General features: G+C 42.7%; 2 protein-coding genes across 5 annotated transcripts in view; one reads left to right on the forward strand and one right to left on the reverse strand.

Moving 5' to 3' along the window:
* Positions 1-109: 109 nt before the first annotated feature.
* Positions 110-1,962, forward strand: isca2 (iron-sulfur cluster assembly 2). Its single transcript, XM_041953511.1, has 4 exons — positions 110-221; positions 456-636; positions 957-1,072; positions 1,176-1,962. The coding sequence occupies exons 1-4, from the start codon at positions 160-162 to the stop codon at positions 1,348-1,350; spliced, it is 534 nt and encodes a 177-aa protein (XP_041809445.1). The 5' UTR covers positions 110-159; the 3' UTR covers positions 1,351-1,962.
* Positions 1,963-3,327: 1,365 nt separating this feature from the next.
* Positions 3,328-17,000, reverse strand: part of eml5 (EMAP like 5) — a 37,669-nt gene continuing 23,996 nt past the window's right edge. The window contains exons 19-44 of one of the 4 annotated variants that reach the window (XM_041953384.1): positions 16,829-16,940; positions 16,545-16,672; positions 14,998-15,139; positions 14,758-14,910; positions 13,727-13,858; positions 13,511-13,599; positions 12,305-12,481; positions 11,964-12,165; positions 11,754-11,880; positions 11,501-11,515; positions 10,675-10,683; positions 9,953-10,031; positions 9,511-9,640; positions 9,268-9,366; positions 8,833-8,853; positions 8,292-8,465; positions 7,990-8,198; positions 7,595-7,752; positions 7,175-7,289; positions 6,895-7,083; positions 6,533-6,705; positions 5,261-5,423; positions 5,060-5,163; positions 4,826-4,979; positions 3,587-3,687; positions 3,328-3,494 (exon numbers count right to left, since the gene is read on the reverse strand). In XM_041953384.1, the coding sequence (XP_041809318.1) occupies positions 3,458-3,494; positions 3,587-3,687; positions 4,826-4,979; positions 5,060-5,163; positions 5,261-5,423; positions 6,533-6,705; positions 6,895-7,083; positions 7,175-7,289; positions 7,595-7,752; positions 7,990-8,198; positions 8,292-8,465; positions 8,833-8,853; positions 9,268-9,366; positions 9,511-9,640; positions 9,953-10,031; positions 10,675-10,683; positions 11,501-11,515; positions 11,754-11,880; positions 11,964-12,165; positions 12,305-12,481; positions 13,511-13,599; positions 13,727-13,858; positions 14,758-14,910; positions 14,998-15,139; positions 16,545-16,672; positions 16,829-16,940 (3,192 nt within the window). In that variant the 3' untranslated portion in view covers positions 3,328-3,457. The remainder of the gene's footprint in view (positions 3,495-3,586; positions 3,688-4,825; positions 4,980-5,059; positions 5,164-5,260; positions 5,424-6,532; positions 6,706-6,894; positions 7,084-7,174; positions 7,290-7,594; positions 7,753-7,989; positions 8,199-8,291; positions 8,466-8,832; positions 8,854-9,267; positions 9,367-9,510; positions 9,641-9,952; positions 10,032-10,674; positions 10,684-11,500; positions 11,516-11,753; positions 11,881-11,963; positions 12,166-12,304; positions 12,482-13,510; positions 13,600-13,726; positions 13,859-14,757; positions 14,911-14,997; positions 15,140-16,544; positions 16,673-16,828; positions 16,941-17,000) is intronic. The other 3 variants (XM_041953385.1, XM_041953386.1, XM_041953387.1) reach the window with 3 other exon arrangements.

Consider the following 17,000-nt stretch of genomic DNA (forward strand, 5'->3'; position numbering starts at 1 on the left):
GGAATACCTTAAGATTGACAAGTTGATCGACGAATGAAGTTGCCTTCTTGTACCAATGTGGGTCATGTCTTTTTGACAGACAACCATTGTAGCCAATAAGAATGCTATATACCTCGTTTGACTGTGGAGGGTGGAACTTATTCACATTTGTTATGGAAGATGTCTTTCGTGAGGGGAGCTATGATAACTGCGTCAAAGTCAAAAGTATTGACTCTCGCCAGGTAACGTTAATTCGCCGTATCCCGTTAGGGCTCTCCCCGATCAAAGCCACGATCTGTAGACTGTCTCTGGGGGAAGAGAAACTGTGTGTTCAATCTTTTACCAGATAGTTAGCAAGCTAGCCTTAACGCCACCATTGAGTAACTACTCAGCTAGCAGTATTGCCAGTAAGTTAACGTTACACGTCCTTCTGCTTTCGTGCGATCTGATCTTAACATAGCGTCATTGTCTTGCAGGGCTTCTACTCTTCTGAGCAATCTTAATGTGAGCCAACAGTTACACCGGGTCCCTCAAACCCCCATCACACCCGTTTACACAGCGGGGCTTCAGCGCTTCAGCAGCGCCTCAGCGCAGGAGAAGCCAGTGGTGTCAGGTCCATCTGAAGATAAAGTACACCTCACCGATTCATGTGTGAAGGTCAGCACTTACCCACGATTGAGCCTCATACCCTTCTCAATACCGAAAATGTAATTTAAAAGATAAGTTCGTTGTATCGAAGTTTGTTTCCATACGTGTACTGTACGGAAAGCCAAGAAGGTCAAAAACTGTTGACAGTGACAGAGACGTTCATGACGGTGTTTTGCGGATGTGGGTATATTTTTTGGGTTAGCGTCATGTTGTCGTGGAAAACGTCAAACATTTCATGAATTCCCTTCTGAGCCCGTGTTGACTGTGGAGTTTCTTGTGTATTTTCCACCTCATTCATCACACTCACGCCCCCCCCCCCTTTAATCCAGAGACTGGGGGAAATCATGGAGAAAGGCGAGTACCTGAGAATACACGTGGAGGGAGGAGGCTGCTCCGGGTTCCAGTACAAGTTTTCAGTTGTCAGTGACAAGACTGAAGAGGACAGGTAAACCGCCATTCATGTATCTTTCAGGTTATTTATTTAGTTTTCCCCCATTTTTAATGTTATGAATCCATTCACTCCTGCATCCCCTCTGCCCTGCTTTCAGAGTGTTTGAGCAGGGAGGAGTGGGCATAATCGTGGATCAGGACAGCCTGGAGTTTGTGAAAGGGGCCACTGTGGACTACACCCAGGAGCTGATCCGCTCCACCTTCCAAGTTCTCAAGAACCCACAAGCTGATCATGGCTGCTCCTGTGGCAGCTCCTTCTCTGTTAAACTATGAGCCTGCTTCCTTGTGTCAATATAACTTATTTACCAGTTTATTAGAATATTAAAGTCCCATCATAATAAAATGCATTTGAACCAATTCAGAAAAACAATTACCACAAAGATTCTTCAACACCTGTCTGACAATGTTTATAAAAATTATATAATAAGCTTCACTAAAATAGAATTTATTGCAGGGCTGTTATATTGGATTGGCTTTAGCAGTACACGTGTACCAAATAAACTTGTAATTTGGGGTATCATATTGGACAATCTATGATATTTTGAATTCCTAATTCAATTCACTAAAAACAATGTGTAGTGTCACAGTGAAACTGTCAGATAATGCTTTTTCTGGAGAAATGTGTTTTTTTTTTCACATGTGAAATGACTTGAACTGAATGGAAAGCAGAGCTATCAATTCATCATTGCACTAGTGACAGGCAAGACTGCATACTGACAGCTGAGTTCATCTTGGTAATTTGTCATGCATTCAAAAAAAAACAAAGGTTCAGTTGAAGTATTCAGTGCTTAGAGTTTCCCTCGTGTGTAAAATATGTAAATAGACCATATCTATGAAGAGCTAAACTTTATTGTATTTGTTTCAACTAAAATAAAAGCTGAGTGAATTTCATTTATGTCCTTAGTCATTTTAATTTCTTGCATGCAAATCAGTGTTATGATGTGAGTGAGGCTGGTTTTATAGAGTTAACTGTAGTCACATGATGCACTTCCTGATTACATTAGAATGATGAAAGAGCAGGCAGGAAATGTTTAAATTTATTGATCCATTGATAAAAGGTTAGTTTGAGCACTGATTGTTTCATTACAAGCCTTACTTCTTCAGCATTATTCAGTTTTTCAGGTTATCGCTCTCACTGAGTACATTCACTCAAAGTTTAAACTCAAGTTCATGGTTGCCTTTTTTTATTAAAGTGGAATTTAAGAAACATCTCACAAAAAATATACAAAAAGAATATGTACAAATGATATTTACACTGGTATAATGTAAATCAAAATATGCAGCAACTTTTTTTTTAGTAGTTAGTCTGTAGTTAGGAGCAAAATGTTTTGCACTTCTCATATTTTCTCTCTGATAGAACATTCCATTTAAGCAATATATCTGATTACACAAAACATTAACTTACTGTTGAAAAATGTCACACTGTTCATATTCATGAAAATGCGACAACACATCATAGCAGCACACTGAAAAGTGACCGAAAGAATTGCAACAGTGCTTTGAAACACCAATTTACAGCTGTTCTTGTTGTTTTCTGAGGAATTTGGTTTGGACAGATTGTCTTCCAGTAAGCCATGCACACCCACTAACCACAAACAGATCCTCAAACAAGTATGCACACGTTAACATGTCATGAGGGGAACACTGCCGAGGGAGGTTTGAGGTCAACCAGTCAATAACACAACCACGTAAATGAACCATCGGGGTAACACAGTGACCAGGTCAGGTGTACAGTGCATAGTATGCTTTGGCATGCTGACATCCAGAACATAACAGTGGATGTTACATTCAGGAGGAAGGCCACAGGATTTGGAATTACCAGTAAAAATAGAATGAATGACTACGTGATCCCAGAAGTAAAACCAACATAATACAAAAAGAATCCAAACCCTCATAAATCGAACACTCAGATTAAGGCTAATTCAGTCTGCTACTGTACACGTTTTAAAAAATGGCATCGTCAGTAACACAATTTCATACGCCTGCCAAGTAGCAAAACTGCCATTTGTGACATGTACACTGATACGCTCATTCTTAAAAAAATAATCCCTCACTGAAATGATGTGCACATACTGTATATATATATTTTTTTCAATGATGACGTGAAGTCGTAGGAGCAGGGCTGTGCTCCCTCCACCTGTGTTCACAATCAGGACTGATGCTGTGATGAAAATGAGCCTTGCACAAATGCATGCACCGAGTTTGAGGCAGTAAATCAGATCAACACTTTGACTCATATACAAGCTGCCAGTTCTGTCCTCCTCCTCCTCCTCCTCCTTCTCCTTCTTCTCCTCTTTGTTAAAACGCATCCTTTAGCAGAATCTTTTCTCTGGAGAGCCGTGCCGAGAGACGCCCAGACTCTCTGGTCCAGCTGTGGTCCTCAATGAGGGGCATGGACACACCTCCACACAAAGAGGCTGGACAGGACATAGAGGAAAGGATACATCGCTTAATAATTGATCGTTGTATCATTTGTAAACTCTGTTGTTATTTGGAGCCTCGGTCGTACCTTCTGTCATCTCCACCGGCGCTAACGACGAAACGATCTCCATTTGTGAAGCGTACATTAGTCAGGTGGGCGGAGTGGCCCAGAAAGCGCTTGTGTTTGGCCTAAATCAGATCACAATCACATCATCCAGGAGGGATTTATTTCAAACTACATTAGGTATGTGATAGTACATAGTCACAGTATTTTACAGCGCACAGAAATATGAGGGCGACGTACAGTTCCAGTTAAAACATTGTATGCAGTCAGTTAGGTCATCATGTAGTCATCAGTGCTGGAGAGTAACTAAGTACATTTTCTCAAGTATTGTACTTAAGTGCAGTTTTGAGGTACTTGTACTTTATTTCCATTTTATGCTACTTTATACTTCTTCTTCACTATTTTACTCCACAACATTTATTTGATGCCTTTGGTAATATTGTAGATTCAGATAAAACAAAATATTTTAAACAAAAAAACTGTGATGTATTTATTATGGATCAAAATAAGACTTTTTTGATCCCTTGGTGAAATTCACAAGCTACCCAGCAGTATGTGTATATATAGTGAAAAATAAGCCCCACCTTTACCAGCTGAAACACAAGTGATGTACATATTAATGCAGCAATAATTAAAATGAAATACTGATATATACTATTCTGGCAAGTCTGCATAACATTTGCACATTTACTATGTATGTATGACTGAAATAACGCATTTTGATGCTAATGCTGCACTTTTACTGAAGAAAAATTCTGACTTTTACTTGTACCAGAGTATTTCTACACTGTGGTAATGCGAATTTAAAGGTAAATGATCTGAGTACCAGTGCAGAACCCTGTCATTTCATCTACAGCACAGAATTTTAACTAATTTCTTAACAATTGAAAACAATGCTGAGTAATTATCACCAGCTGAAAAACGTGATTTTGTGGCAGATGTAATTAAAAACACAACTTAAAGCCACTATGTGAAGACTTCTTCCAGTGAGTGTATATTTTTTCAAATTATTCTGAGTGTTCATCAGAAAATGAGATAATCCTGGTGAAAACTGGTGCAGAAGATGTGTTGTTATGAGCCTTTTCAGTGTTCCCTGGTGTCCTTTTTGAGACCACCACTAGGGGGCACCAAAGTCAGGAATTTTCACATTCTACACATAGTGGCTTTGGGATTTCATCCTAGCTCAGAACATTGCAGAGAAAAAAGTCATGCTTTCACACAAAATGACAATGAGTATAAATAATATTCTGCGATCATACTTACAAACTTCTCTGGACATGGAAAGTCAAACAGCTTTACCATTCCAAAGTCATCGCCTGTGACGATGTTAAGGCCTGAGTGGGACACACAGGCACAAGTGACATCTGCTTTGTCAGTGTTGCGGGACCAGATCCCTACGACCTCGTCCCCAAGGACACTGGACACAAAGAGGGAGCAATTACACCTTCGCCGGCTGTTACCTTTCCAACATACAGGTGTAAATACTGGGACTCTCACCTTGTCCAGGTGGCCCAGGTAATCCTGTCAACATGGGTCTGCTCTGTGACCTGCTTCCCAGACGGCACCTCGTACACGAGTCGTTTATAAGCGCCTGTGGATATCTGTTTCAAGGCATAAGAAGTTAGGGTTCATACAGCCAGCCAGTGTCTGACACAATCGTGTCCTCTCTCTGTTACTGAACCCTCACACAGTCTATACCTGGACGTAAGTGCTGTCAGCAGAAAAGTCCATCTGCATGACGAAGCTGGGGATGTCCCTGCAGCAGTTGATGCGGTTCAGCTGCGGGCCGAGTGTTAGGTCGTAGAAGTCGACTGCACTCTCGGTAGAGCCTACGGCCAAGTAACGAGAATTTGGACTGAACCTGTAAGGAAGACATGCAGGGTTACAAAAGACAAAACAAAAGACCCATGTTATGACTTGTTCTTAGTTATGCACTTTATCAGTATTACATCTTAAAATCTTATTACTTTTATTTATTACTTACTATTTATTAGTTATTTATTTGTCTATTTTTCCTCTACATTTTTAACTTTCTTAAAGCTTCTAATTTTTGTGCATTATACCTGCTTTTATCTTTAATTTATTTGGTTATTTATCTATTTATTTATTTTAATTCCTAGCTTCAGTGTTTCCTCATGTGGGGGCCTCCACACTGGGGTGTATGCCCAGTCTGCCCACGGGGGCCGTTGCTTGGAGGCCGCCTGGGCCTGAGGGACTTGGGTGGCTCTGCATTAAGTGCGGAGTCTGCCCCTGTCCATCGGCGTCTGGGTGGTCTCTGTGGTGGCGCTCCCGGTGGCCGCAGGCTGTAGCGCTTCCCGGTGTGGATGGCTCCCATAGGTGTTTCCACAAATGGTTCCTCAGTGCCCTGCCATGTCTCAGCACTGTGTGTGTATGTGTGTGTATATGTGTGTGTGTGTTTTGTGAGTGTTTGTGTGAGCGCATGTGTGTATATCTGGAAGTGGGATATTGTCTGTCATATTATGCTTTTATTCTCTCTGTTGTTGTATTCTTTTATCTTGTGAAGCACTTTGTGTTGCATTTTCAATGGATGAAAAGTGCTATATAAATAAAGTTTGATTTGATTTGATTTGAAGACCAGCGTTCTGTCTGATTTGCTTTGTAGTACGTAGAGCAGCTTTGACCAAGTTTCAGCCTCCAAAGAAAAATATTGATCCTTACATGTTTAAAGTGATTATTCAATGTCTTTAAATATAAAAATTAACAAGCAAACAAAGAAATTAATGAAAATAAATTAGAATTGATTAAAAGTGCGTTGATTTAGGGATCCAAACAGGTAACGTGTGGGTTCTGACTGGGTTTCATATGAGGCCCAACTAGACAGTCTGTACAGCACAAATTTAGTCAATTTGAGAACTTGAGGGATAGAAATAATAATAATAATAATAAAAGAAAAAGAATAAAATAGTCTCTAATCTGGCTGTGTAAAGTGCCATACACCACTAGGATTACCTAATATCCTGGATAGGAGAGCGCCGGTCCCTTTTCTTGCCCCAGATCTTGAGCGAGGCCACCAGGAGGATGATGAACTCTCCATTCTTCATGCCAATGGCCACCATGTCTCCTTCAGGGCTGTAGCTGATGGTACGCGCTGGGTGGCCCAGGTTCACCTTATTCAGCATCTTCTGTTGTCCCCACAAGGCCATGCAAGATCAGCACACACTGGTTATTAACATGATTTTGTGAACGAGGGAAGTCGTGTTAATTTCCCTTGAGAGAGGCAGCAGTGAACATCTCGACAGAGCAGTAGGAATGTGGAAGTGTTGGGAAGAACTGAGACAGCTAGACAGAGGGAGACAGAGTCAGTGGCTGACCTTCTCTGGGATGTCCCACAGACGAACAGTGCCGTCCTCTGCTGCAGACAGAAAGACGTCTCTGGAGGGATGGGTGCCCAGGCCCCAGATGGGTCCGTCCATGTGTCCGTTCACCAAGATGTTGCACGCTGCATTTTTCTCTCCTACTTCAATGATCTCTGCATTCCTGGTTCCCACGAGGATTTTACCCTGACACAGCCATGAATAAAATCAAACCGCAGATGAGACGAGGAGTGTTAACGGGATCATTTTATTGAGCGAAGTATCACGTGGAACCCACCTTTCCTCTGCATACAGAACGAACACAGTCGATGATCTGCCCAGTTTCCAATCGAAATGCTCTGCAGCGCTTCAGCTCCTGGTCCCAGAGCTTCAGAGCGCCTCCCTCCTTTGATCTGTGCAGGACAACATATAATCCCTCAGATGATGAAATTCACAGCTTTACATCATTTATATGCATTTCCATCTCACATTTATTTAGTCTTATTCGTAGTCTATCCATTTGCATAAGCACAAAACTGCACACATTTAGAAAATTAATAGAAACTAATCATAAAATCAGAGGGATGTTTTCCGGAATCAAGGTATTACAACAAGAAAGATAATATATAATAAAGCCAAATCACCAAGCAACCCTGCCACATAGTGTGAACTCACTGATATGTAATACAGTGTAGAAATGTCACAGAGCAGCACTCACGGTCTTTCCTTGCCTCCAGTGACGATGAGGCCGTCTCTCAGTGTGGTGTACATGGTGAACACAGGGCCTGTATGAGCTTTGGCCACAATTCTTACTAGAATGTGTTCCTTCCACACACACACATCCCCACTTATGGTACCTGTAAATGTCAAGTTATTCTGAAAAGAAAACAAATCTGCACTAATCTAGTGGCCTAAGAGAGCAGAGCGAGCAATACAAGAACAATTCACAGCACAGTTAAGCAGACAGTTAATATGTGATGAGCTTTAAAAATGAGCAGAGTTGAATTATGAAAATGTAATATGAAGCAAGAGCAAGTAACATTTTTGAGATTTAGGAAACAGTTTTTTAGTTAGGATCAATTGGATCAATTATACTGTTTGGAAGTCACTTACAGCTCCAAATGCTACGGACAGCATGGTCTGCATCCGGGCATCCTCGATGGAACTCAGCACGCCTTTTTTGCTGAGCAAAGCTCGGCCAGCTAACGTCCAGAAACGCACGTGCTTGATCCCCACAGACACAAAGTGTGTGTCAGAGTCCGGCCGAAATTCAGCCACAAAGATCCTCTGTGTGTGACCTATCCGGCTGGCCACTTTGGCACCTGAAAAACAATGTGGAGTGCGATGAAAGCTCTCAACTTTCTCCATTCCCAAGAATAAGGTCAAGGTTTAAAGGAAGATTATTTTGCTTTTACCTTCCTGCCACTTCCAGATGGTGACGGTGTGTTCAGGGTCCAGGCCCACGGACAACAGGAGTTTTCCTGTGGCACTAAAGCTGACGGAGCAAACCCCACCGGAGTGCAAGCAACGTAGCACCGACAGTGTCTGCTTGGTCATGGCGTCCCACACGTGGATGGATGGAGACGTGGCTGAGGGACAGACAAGAAGAAGAGAATCATTTGTCTAAATCTATCTATTAATGCACTTCTGTCTTCCTTGTGTCCGACTGGAGTCATGTGTGACTCTTAACCTAACTATAGAATTATTATAGTATATATTATTATTAACCCTAAAAGTAAAAAGTTACAAGCCACAGTTCAGACATATGCTTTCATAGCTTTTTAAATTTGTGACTTCCAACATGAGCCACTGAGTTTTCATGAGTTAAGCACTCCAAATCACACTGCCACTAGATGTCAGTAACATAAAGTAAAGGATGAGTTCAAACCCACAGATTTTCTGTCAACAGTTACTGAACACCATCTTACATGAAGACTAATTCTGATGTGTCCTTACCTGACATGTCACCAGTATCGCCTGAAAAGAAGGCAGAACCAAGAAATAATTTGTTAATTTTTTTGTGACTTTCTGAGTGGCTCCTATGTATATATGCTTCACAGAAAATGAAGACCAATTCCAAATGTTATTTGCATAAATCACAATTATGTGAGGTGAATTACAAATCCTCTGTCATTCAGTTTCTGCCAGCAGTGGACTGTTTATGTGTGTCTGTCTGAGAGAAATGCAGCATGTGTGACAATCCCATGGTTGTTCATGTATGCAAAAATGGTAATTTTGCTCATTAGCTGCTTTATAGTACAGATATGCTTGTAGGAGGGGCGTGGCCATCTGTCTTGTACAGTCGTGCCCCTGCACAACGCACAACACAGGATACAGGGGAGGAAAATGAGGCGGCTGGTGACACATGAGGTCAACTTCTCACAAACATACCTACTTGGCCAGTTGCCACCACATTGGGGAATTTGGGATGTTGATTGATTGTCAGGCACAGAATGTCGTCACTGTGTTCTACATAGAAACTTTGGCAGGCTGTAAGGAAACACACCCAACCCACACAGACACACACACACACAACACACATACAAAATGAAATACATACGCATTAAGTTTACTTTCCAGTAGTTAACAGTAATAATGTCAAAGCGTCCTCCAGACTGTGCTCTGTCTACTTACAGGTCGTCAAGTTGAGAACGATGCCGACCGAGGCCGTGTGGTAGATGATGTCCGTGCCCTCGTTCAGGTAGTGCACGTTATTCCGGCAGTCATTGCCACGGTAACCAAACACCAGCTCCAACACCAGGTCCTGTGGGAGAGTCAGAAAAAGACCGCCAGAAAGTCAGAAAGGTCAACGCCATGGCAACTAAGACATTCAGAGACAGCTGCCGGCCGAAGCGGCGCGTCATCATTCGATTACAGCATCATCAGAGTCCCCTGAGAGGCTGTCTGGACCGAGCGCACAGTGTCGTCATCTGAAATAATGTGAATTAGAAGGCAGCACCTTTCAATCTTTTGCAGCTCTGACAGAGACAAGACTGCTTCTGTTTACAGAAAGTTCACCATCTGTACATATCTACAAGTTTGTTGTGATTGGAAAAGTACGTGAGGTGCTTATTACCTCGATGGGTCTCTTCTTTTTGCCAACATTGTTGGTCTGCAGCTTCTCCGGCTGAGGCAGCGCTCTGCTGACAGGAGGCCTGAGACAGACAGCTGGGATAAGAGGGCTGCTGCGGAGCTGCTTATCATGCAGATGACAATGATGATGATGGTGATGACAATAATAATAATATCACACTGTTTACTACTCTGATGAAAATATTCCACAAATATCTGTTCATATGTGCACACAAATAGGTGATGTTTTATTCCAACAGGAAGGAAAATCCATGTTTCTGTGCTGTGAGGAGCGAAAATTCTTGAGGATGAAATTTTTCTAATTTTCTTAATTTTTTAATGTCAATGCTTCTCAATCACAAGTGTGTTTCTGTGACCAGCGAACCAATGAAAGGACGACGTTTGGATAAGGCGAAAGTGAAATGATATGAGTATCCATGTCAAACAAAACACAAAGTCCTAGCAAATACGACATATCACTATCACACAACTGGAGCTTTGTCTGGTATCCCCACACATCTTTAGGCAGTCAATAAATATAATGTTATCAAAAGACTGTGAATAATGCAAAGACTGTATGGAGAAACTGTGACCATGGCCTTCTTTTACAGTCAAGGCAGAATGTGAAAAGAGAAGCACTATCAAATGTCTAAAAAGCAGACACCAAGACACCACTGTGTGCGCGCTGTGTACAGTAATAGGAGAACCAGAAAGTAAGCAGCTTACCTTGAACCTCTTCATGGCAGCAATGACAAAGGAGAAAGCAAGAATTAGAACAACGGTCTCTCACAGCATTCACTGCTGCCCGGTGGACACACACGGAACACAACACCTCAGCCGCTGAGGACATAAAATACAGGAGTCAGGGCCATTGTGTAGCCATGACAACTGCTGCCCAGAAGATGCTGCGTGGATGCTTGAGTCATTGTCAGAAAAACTAAAGCACCCAAAGTCTGTCACATACTTCGAGATGCCTCATGATGATGATGTAAGAGCTGATCATACTCCTTCAACAAACCAGCCACAAAAACAATCCTTCCTTTAAAATGACTTTAAAAGAAGATTAAGATGTGTAAATGTCCAAGATTCCTTCTGGTATCATGTGTGAAGCTGATCCACTTTAATCGGGCCATTTCCCCAGAGTCACTCACTATTAAAAACAACCCGTTCGCTTTGTTCTGCTGACTATTAAAGTGGATGTAAGTAAATTACTGCCAAGTTCTAATTTAACTTTTAGCCCAATTTGTCCTGCCAGTCACAACTCATTAGCAAGTGAATTAACATCCAAAACAGCATCTTAGTTTGTAGGTGATGAAAAAAAAAACACTGAAATGTGAATTATTTCAACTGGGGGATTTTTACTGAGAAAACAGATGCAGAACAGATATTTCTTGATGCTATCTTTCCTTAATTTTTTTATCTTTTTGAAAGAAACACTACCATGTGATACATTCTCTCAATGTAGCCCCTGTGATTATACATAGTTCAAAATTGACCACTGTTTAATCTTTTGTCCAGACTCAACATACTGTACATGAACACAAGAGCTTACCTGACCACCCCTTGTCTTCAAGTAGAATGAAAGAACGAAGCAGGGTAATGACAGATGGACAGCCATTAGAGGAAAGAAGAAGAGCAGAAAAGGCTGAGTTATTTCAAAGAGGCAGGGACAGAGCAGGAATTTCACAAAGGAAAAGAAAATGTTGACTACGGAAGGCAGGTTTGGCTCCATCTTGATGCAGAAGCCTTGTGTTTTTTCTACTATGAGTATCCTTCTGCAACACCTTAGCTTCACTGATGATTACCTTTCATCCACAGAGGGCTCTTTCAGCTGCAGGTGGGGTTTCACGCCCGTCATGGGTCGCATGTTGGTGGATAAGGCCTTGATGGTGTAGTTGATTTCGTTCTCCCTCGTCACATCACTGTCGTAACCTGGTGAAAGACGGGGACGATGCTTCACCTTCGCAGCAGTAACATTGGTGATTAAAAACCTCAAAAGGAAGCTCCTCTCTCACCTCCGTCGTCCTCACTCTCGATGTCCGACTCCTCGCTGTCACACTGTTTGAATTCCCGGTGGCCCTCGGGCTCATGGGCCCAGATCATGAGGCACGTGTCGCCCCCACCTACCGTCACCAAGAGGCTGTCGTCATGGGTCCATCGCACATTGGTAACATGTGTGCTGTGGGCCACATAGCGTTTGAACTTTGCATACTTCCCCTGGGGCAGATGGACAACATTTGTTTAACACTGGTGACATTAACATAGACATTAACATAACATTTGCATTAAACTCAAGCCTTGAGTCTTGAGATGCTCAAAGCAGATAATAATACCAGGCTTGTTCATTGTGTCTTACCTTGACAGGGTATCTGAAGAGCTTGACGTATCCCAAGTCATCTCCTGTTGCTAGCACCTTCCTGTCGTGACTAAGGCAGGCAGCGGTCACCTCAGTGACCTCGCTAACCAAAGGCCAGATGCCCTCAACAGACGTTCCCAGGACACAAGTCCACGTGCTCCAGTCGATCTTCTCCACCTGAGCCAAGTCAGTCAGTATGGAAAGATTCAGCTATATAACACTTAAACTATCAAACAGGCAGGGTAATAACACAAGAGCAACAAAATACAATATAAGCATTCAGAAGTTAACTCACATATAGCATCACCATATGATAGGCGATAACTAAAATTCTGCATTCAGCCATCAGCTGATTAGCTTGGCTTAACATAAAGATAAAAAACAAAATAAAATCAGCACGAGGTAGCTGTGTCCCCCTGTTCCCAGTATTTATGCTAAGCTAACAACCTGAGACCGCTGCAGGATCTTAACACTCAGGGCCAACAGTAAGGATCTCTGTTTCAGCCTTATTTAAATTCAGAAAGTTTTGGGACACCCAGCCGCTCATAGAGTCCCGGGAGTCCTTTGTTGCTAGTCTGCTGAGATCACCACTTTTTAATGGGCAAGTACAACTGAGTGTTGTCCGCATAAGAGTGAAAAGATCAAATAAAACGATGAATTTAAGGGTCAACTGTGACAAATAAACACAGAATAAATGGGGCAGAGAACATACCATTGAGGCACTCATTACCAGCCATGACAGAAAATTGTCTATTTGATAAGTACAACATAAAGAAGCTAGGAGAGGAACCAGCCACCCACTGCTTCAGCCTGTCAGAAATGATGTTGCGATCAAATGCGTAAGCCAGGAGTGAAATGAATGGGAGGGGAAGAGGAAAGTGGCACGCATCATGATGAGGTGAGACGAACGAGCAAAGCTAGAGGAGGACATCCGAGGCTCCAGCAAGACGCGACCTAGCAGCATCTATCATCTCTGACCCTTATTTTCTTAATGCTTCCCTGGCAAGGTGTGCGAATGTCACGCTGTATTAAAGGGACCCTAAACACTACCCCACTTCCGCTGCCAAAATTAGAACGATACTGGTGAAAAGTGGGACGTGTTAATGCTTCACAGCCCTTCCCCGAGCCTCGTCTGATCCCGAAGGGAAAAAGTGGGCCAGCGGCACCACAACCACAGCTGCTCCCGCGCCTCCTCTCCCTGCTCACCTCTGTAGCCGGGATGGTCTGCCTCTTGCCGCGAGGAGCTTCGAAAAAAAACTGCTCTTTAGCACCTGTGTTGACTTGGAGTAGTTTTCCTGTGAATGAAAAAGCCCAGTGGGCCATGGTGCTTAACTGTTTTTTAACAGAGACGTTTTAAATCCTTAACTGGCAGTCCCTTGCAAGGATTTACTGAGACAATACTACTTAAGGAAGCATGTTTACCTCTCTTGTCCCAGTCCAGATGGGTAATGTAATTGAGGCATCCTTTGCACACTCCAACCCTTTTGCTGCTCATCACATTGTAAATATCCACAAACGTGTCTCCCGATGCTACTGCAAGGTACTTCCCAGCACCTGAGCAAACAGAAGAGAAAGGAGTGTTTTGTATTTTAACTGGGGATCAACAGAATTGAGGATTTTTAGCTTGAGGCGTCAGTTTCTCATTCAGTCAATCCCACTGACTTTGGTGACCCCTGACCTTTCCTCTAGTACCACCAGCTGATGTGATTCTGAGTTAAATGCAGACATTCATGTCCGTCTCAGGGTCGACACTGGTAATCTTTTCATCTAGAACTTTCATCAAATCAAAAATGTGATAAATACTTTGGCTAATACCTGCAAAACAATTAATATTCCCATCAGCCCGTGCTACTTTGTGTTTAGTGCTAATTAGCAAATGTTAGACACTGAACAAAGATGGTGAACATCTGAACAAACATAATTTTTTCCCATCTGGGAGGCCCTTTCCACTGTTTTTTACAGTGGTACCCTTGCATGCTGTGGACTTTCATCAGTTATTCCTAATATAACCAGACTAAAACTTGTTTCCTGCTCAGCATTATGTCGCTCTGTACAGTGACTTCTATTCTAAGACGCAGGCTCTCTGGGACTCAGGGGTGTTGGTTAGAGAAACAAGATCTGTTGCATTGAGGATCAAGGTTAAGTGTCCAGGCGAAGGAGAGTTTAGTTTCTTGCTCTCACTTTGTCCGCCCCCACTGTTTCCCATTCCGCTCTTGCTGTCTCTCTGTCTGGCCCTATTACAGAAAGCCATTAATTTGGGTCAGGCCTGCAGCAATATCTCCCCGACTCACAGCGGGAAGGAAATATGTATACCTGCTGAACTTCTGCACAGCATCCTACATACACTAAGATGCTATAAAGGGCACACACATTTTAGTGGCCAACTTACTTCTCAGACCAGGATCTGAGAAGAGTTTTGTAAGAGCGAAGAAATGCGAAGGTGAACCACAGACCTGGAGAGAATCTGATATCTGAGATGATGTCCTTGCGGTGGTGGAAGGACACCAGGTCCTCCAAGGTGTCTGCGTTCACAATGAGAAAGCTGCCGTCATTCAGGCCCACCGCCAAGGCTTTGCCATCAGGGGAGAAGCAGCAGCAGCGGCCGCCTGTGGAGGATAATGTGTTTGTTAAAGCTCCGGGACCAACGCACTTCCTGTCAGAAAACACTCTCATCTGTTCGAGCGGTGACTCACCTTTTCTGAGCTTACGTACAGCCAGCATGCAGTGGCTGGGCGAGAGGTCCCATATGCGCAGGGTTTTGTCATCACTGACGGTGGCACAGAGAGGGAGATGGGGATGGGTGGCCAGGCCCCACACTTCTCCCTCCATGTGACCCTGCAGACACATGCAATAGCATCATTAATTTATTTAATAAAAAGGATCCTGAAAAAGAATGTACTCAACATGAATATTGTGTATTTTTTATTTCTTTGTCAATGCAATAGCATCACAACCGTGCAAGTCATGAACCTTTACAGGCGTGTCGTTAAGAGCAAAATGAAGGCAAAGTTTAAAAATGGGTGTGATGAAACCAGTGACTACTGAGTTCTCATGTAATAATGTAATAGTGACCACTGAATACTCATGAGTCAGAACACCAACATGTGAACAGGCGTCACAGCTGGTGTGATCTCATTCCATAGGTTTTATATGAACAGCACCAACATCTACCTAATCTTTACACTTTCCTTCTCTTGATATCAGTAGTGAACATCATGAAGCAGATTAGCCACACGTAGTTTTCCTCATATTATAATTCTCTTTGATATTCCAAAGGGTACTTAGACCGTTAGCTTGTAACCTCTACAGCAGATAACTGAGGACAACCTTTGGCTCTCTCATCAACTCATCCCATCCATCAGCATGTGCTTGTATATTTTAAAGCATTTGAAAAGGGCAATCAATAGCATTCACTCTGTCTGCCTACATTCAGAGGAGCCTGGGAGACACTGTGGGACCACTTAACGAAATTAACAATCTCCCATTTAACTGCAGTAATTCATCGCTGCTTATAGCCACTGGTGCCTTGGTGATTCTGAGGTGCTGTGTAAAGTGTACGTTAGTGGCGTTATAATCAGACTGAGGGGAGATGCTGGCAGGTTTGTACGTTTTAACCAAAGAGTGGATATGCTGAGCATTTTCCAAAGCATAACATGCAGTTCTTAGTTAAAGCTTTTACAGCCATTAAGAGTTTCAGGGGGTAGATATGACTTTAACAAAAACCTTAAGGCACATCTCTTAGATACAGAGACAGAAACATGACATCAGTCCTCACACCTAGTACCTTTGACACTAAACATCCAACCATCTCCCCAGCATTAAAGCCCCACCATCCACATAGCCACTACTGTCCATTAATGTAAGTGCAAAACTTAAAATGCACCTGAAGTGACCTGAAACTTACTTAAAATCAGTAATTAGTTTAGATTTAATGTCTAATGTAATCCTTAGCTAGAGTGCCACTTCATTACAATGCAATAAAAATGACACTTTGACAAAAAAGAAGTTGGAGAAGATGCTAACTGTGATGTTGGCCAGTCACTCAGTTTATCTTCAACCTTTCAAATCTTTACTAACTTGGAAAAAGTCACCTTACAGACTGATCTCATAATACCACAGAAAAACTACAGGTAGCTTCCTCATGATCACAATGTTTGGGATGATGAAACTCAGGTGTGTTTTACGTCGTACATTGTGAGGTTTGTGACAGTTTTTGGGGATATTTTTTTTGGCACCTTACCTGGACCAGCAGAGTGATGGGGCCACTCTTGTCCACCTCCAAGATCTCTCCGTTCTTGGTCCCCACCAGGATGTGGCCATGGCCCAGGGATATGGCACGTATGGAGGGGTTGTCCTCCAAGAGCAACCCTGCAGAGTCGATGAATTATAGCATGAAGGCAGAGACCTTAGCTCGAGCCAGAACACAGGAGCAAGTCTTCACATTCATGATTTCAGCTAAAAGCACTGAATGTTTTCAATGGATGAGCATTGAAGGAGTGATCAAAGGACAATGGAGGAGTTCACCTTTCGAGCCCGGAGCTAGGACGGCCCTCTTGATGGCGTAGGTCTTGAGGCACCTCTCAAAAGTGTCATCCCACAGAGCAACTATACCATCCTTTCCTCCAGTCACAAATCCCTACAGGGACAATATGCGTGCACATTTCATGCTGCAATGATCCCCTGCTAGTTGAATATG

This window comes from Chelmon rostratus, chromosome 15 (assembly GCF_017976325.1).
Source record: "Chelmon rostratus isolate fCheRos1 chromosome 15, fCheRos1.pri, whole genome shotgun sequence".
In the NCBI taxonomy this organism is placed as follows: Eukaryota; Metazoa; Chordata; class Actinopteri; order Chaetodontiformes; family Chaetodontidae; genus Chelmon; species Chelmon rostratus.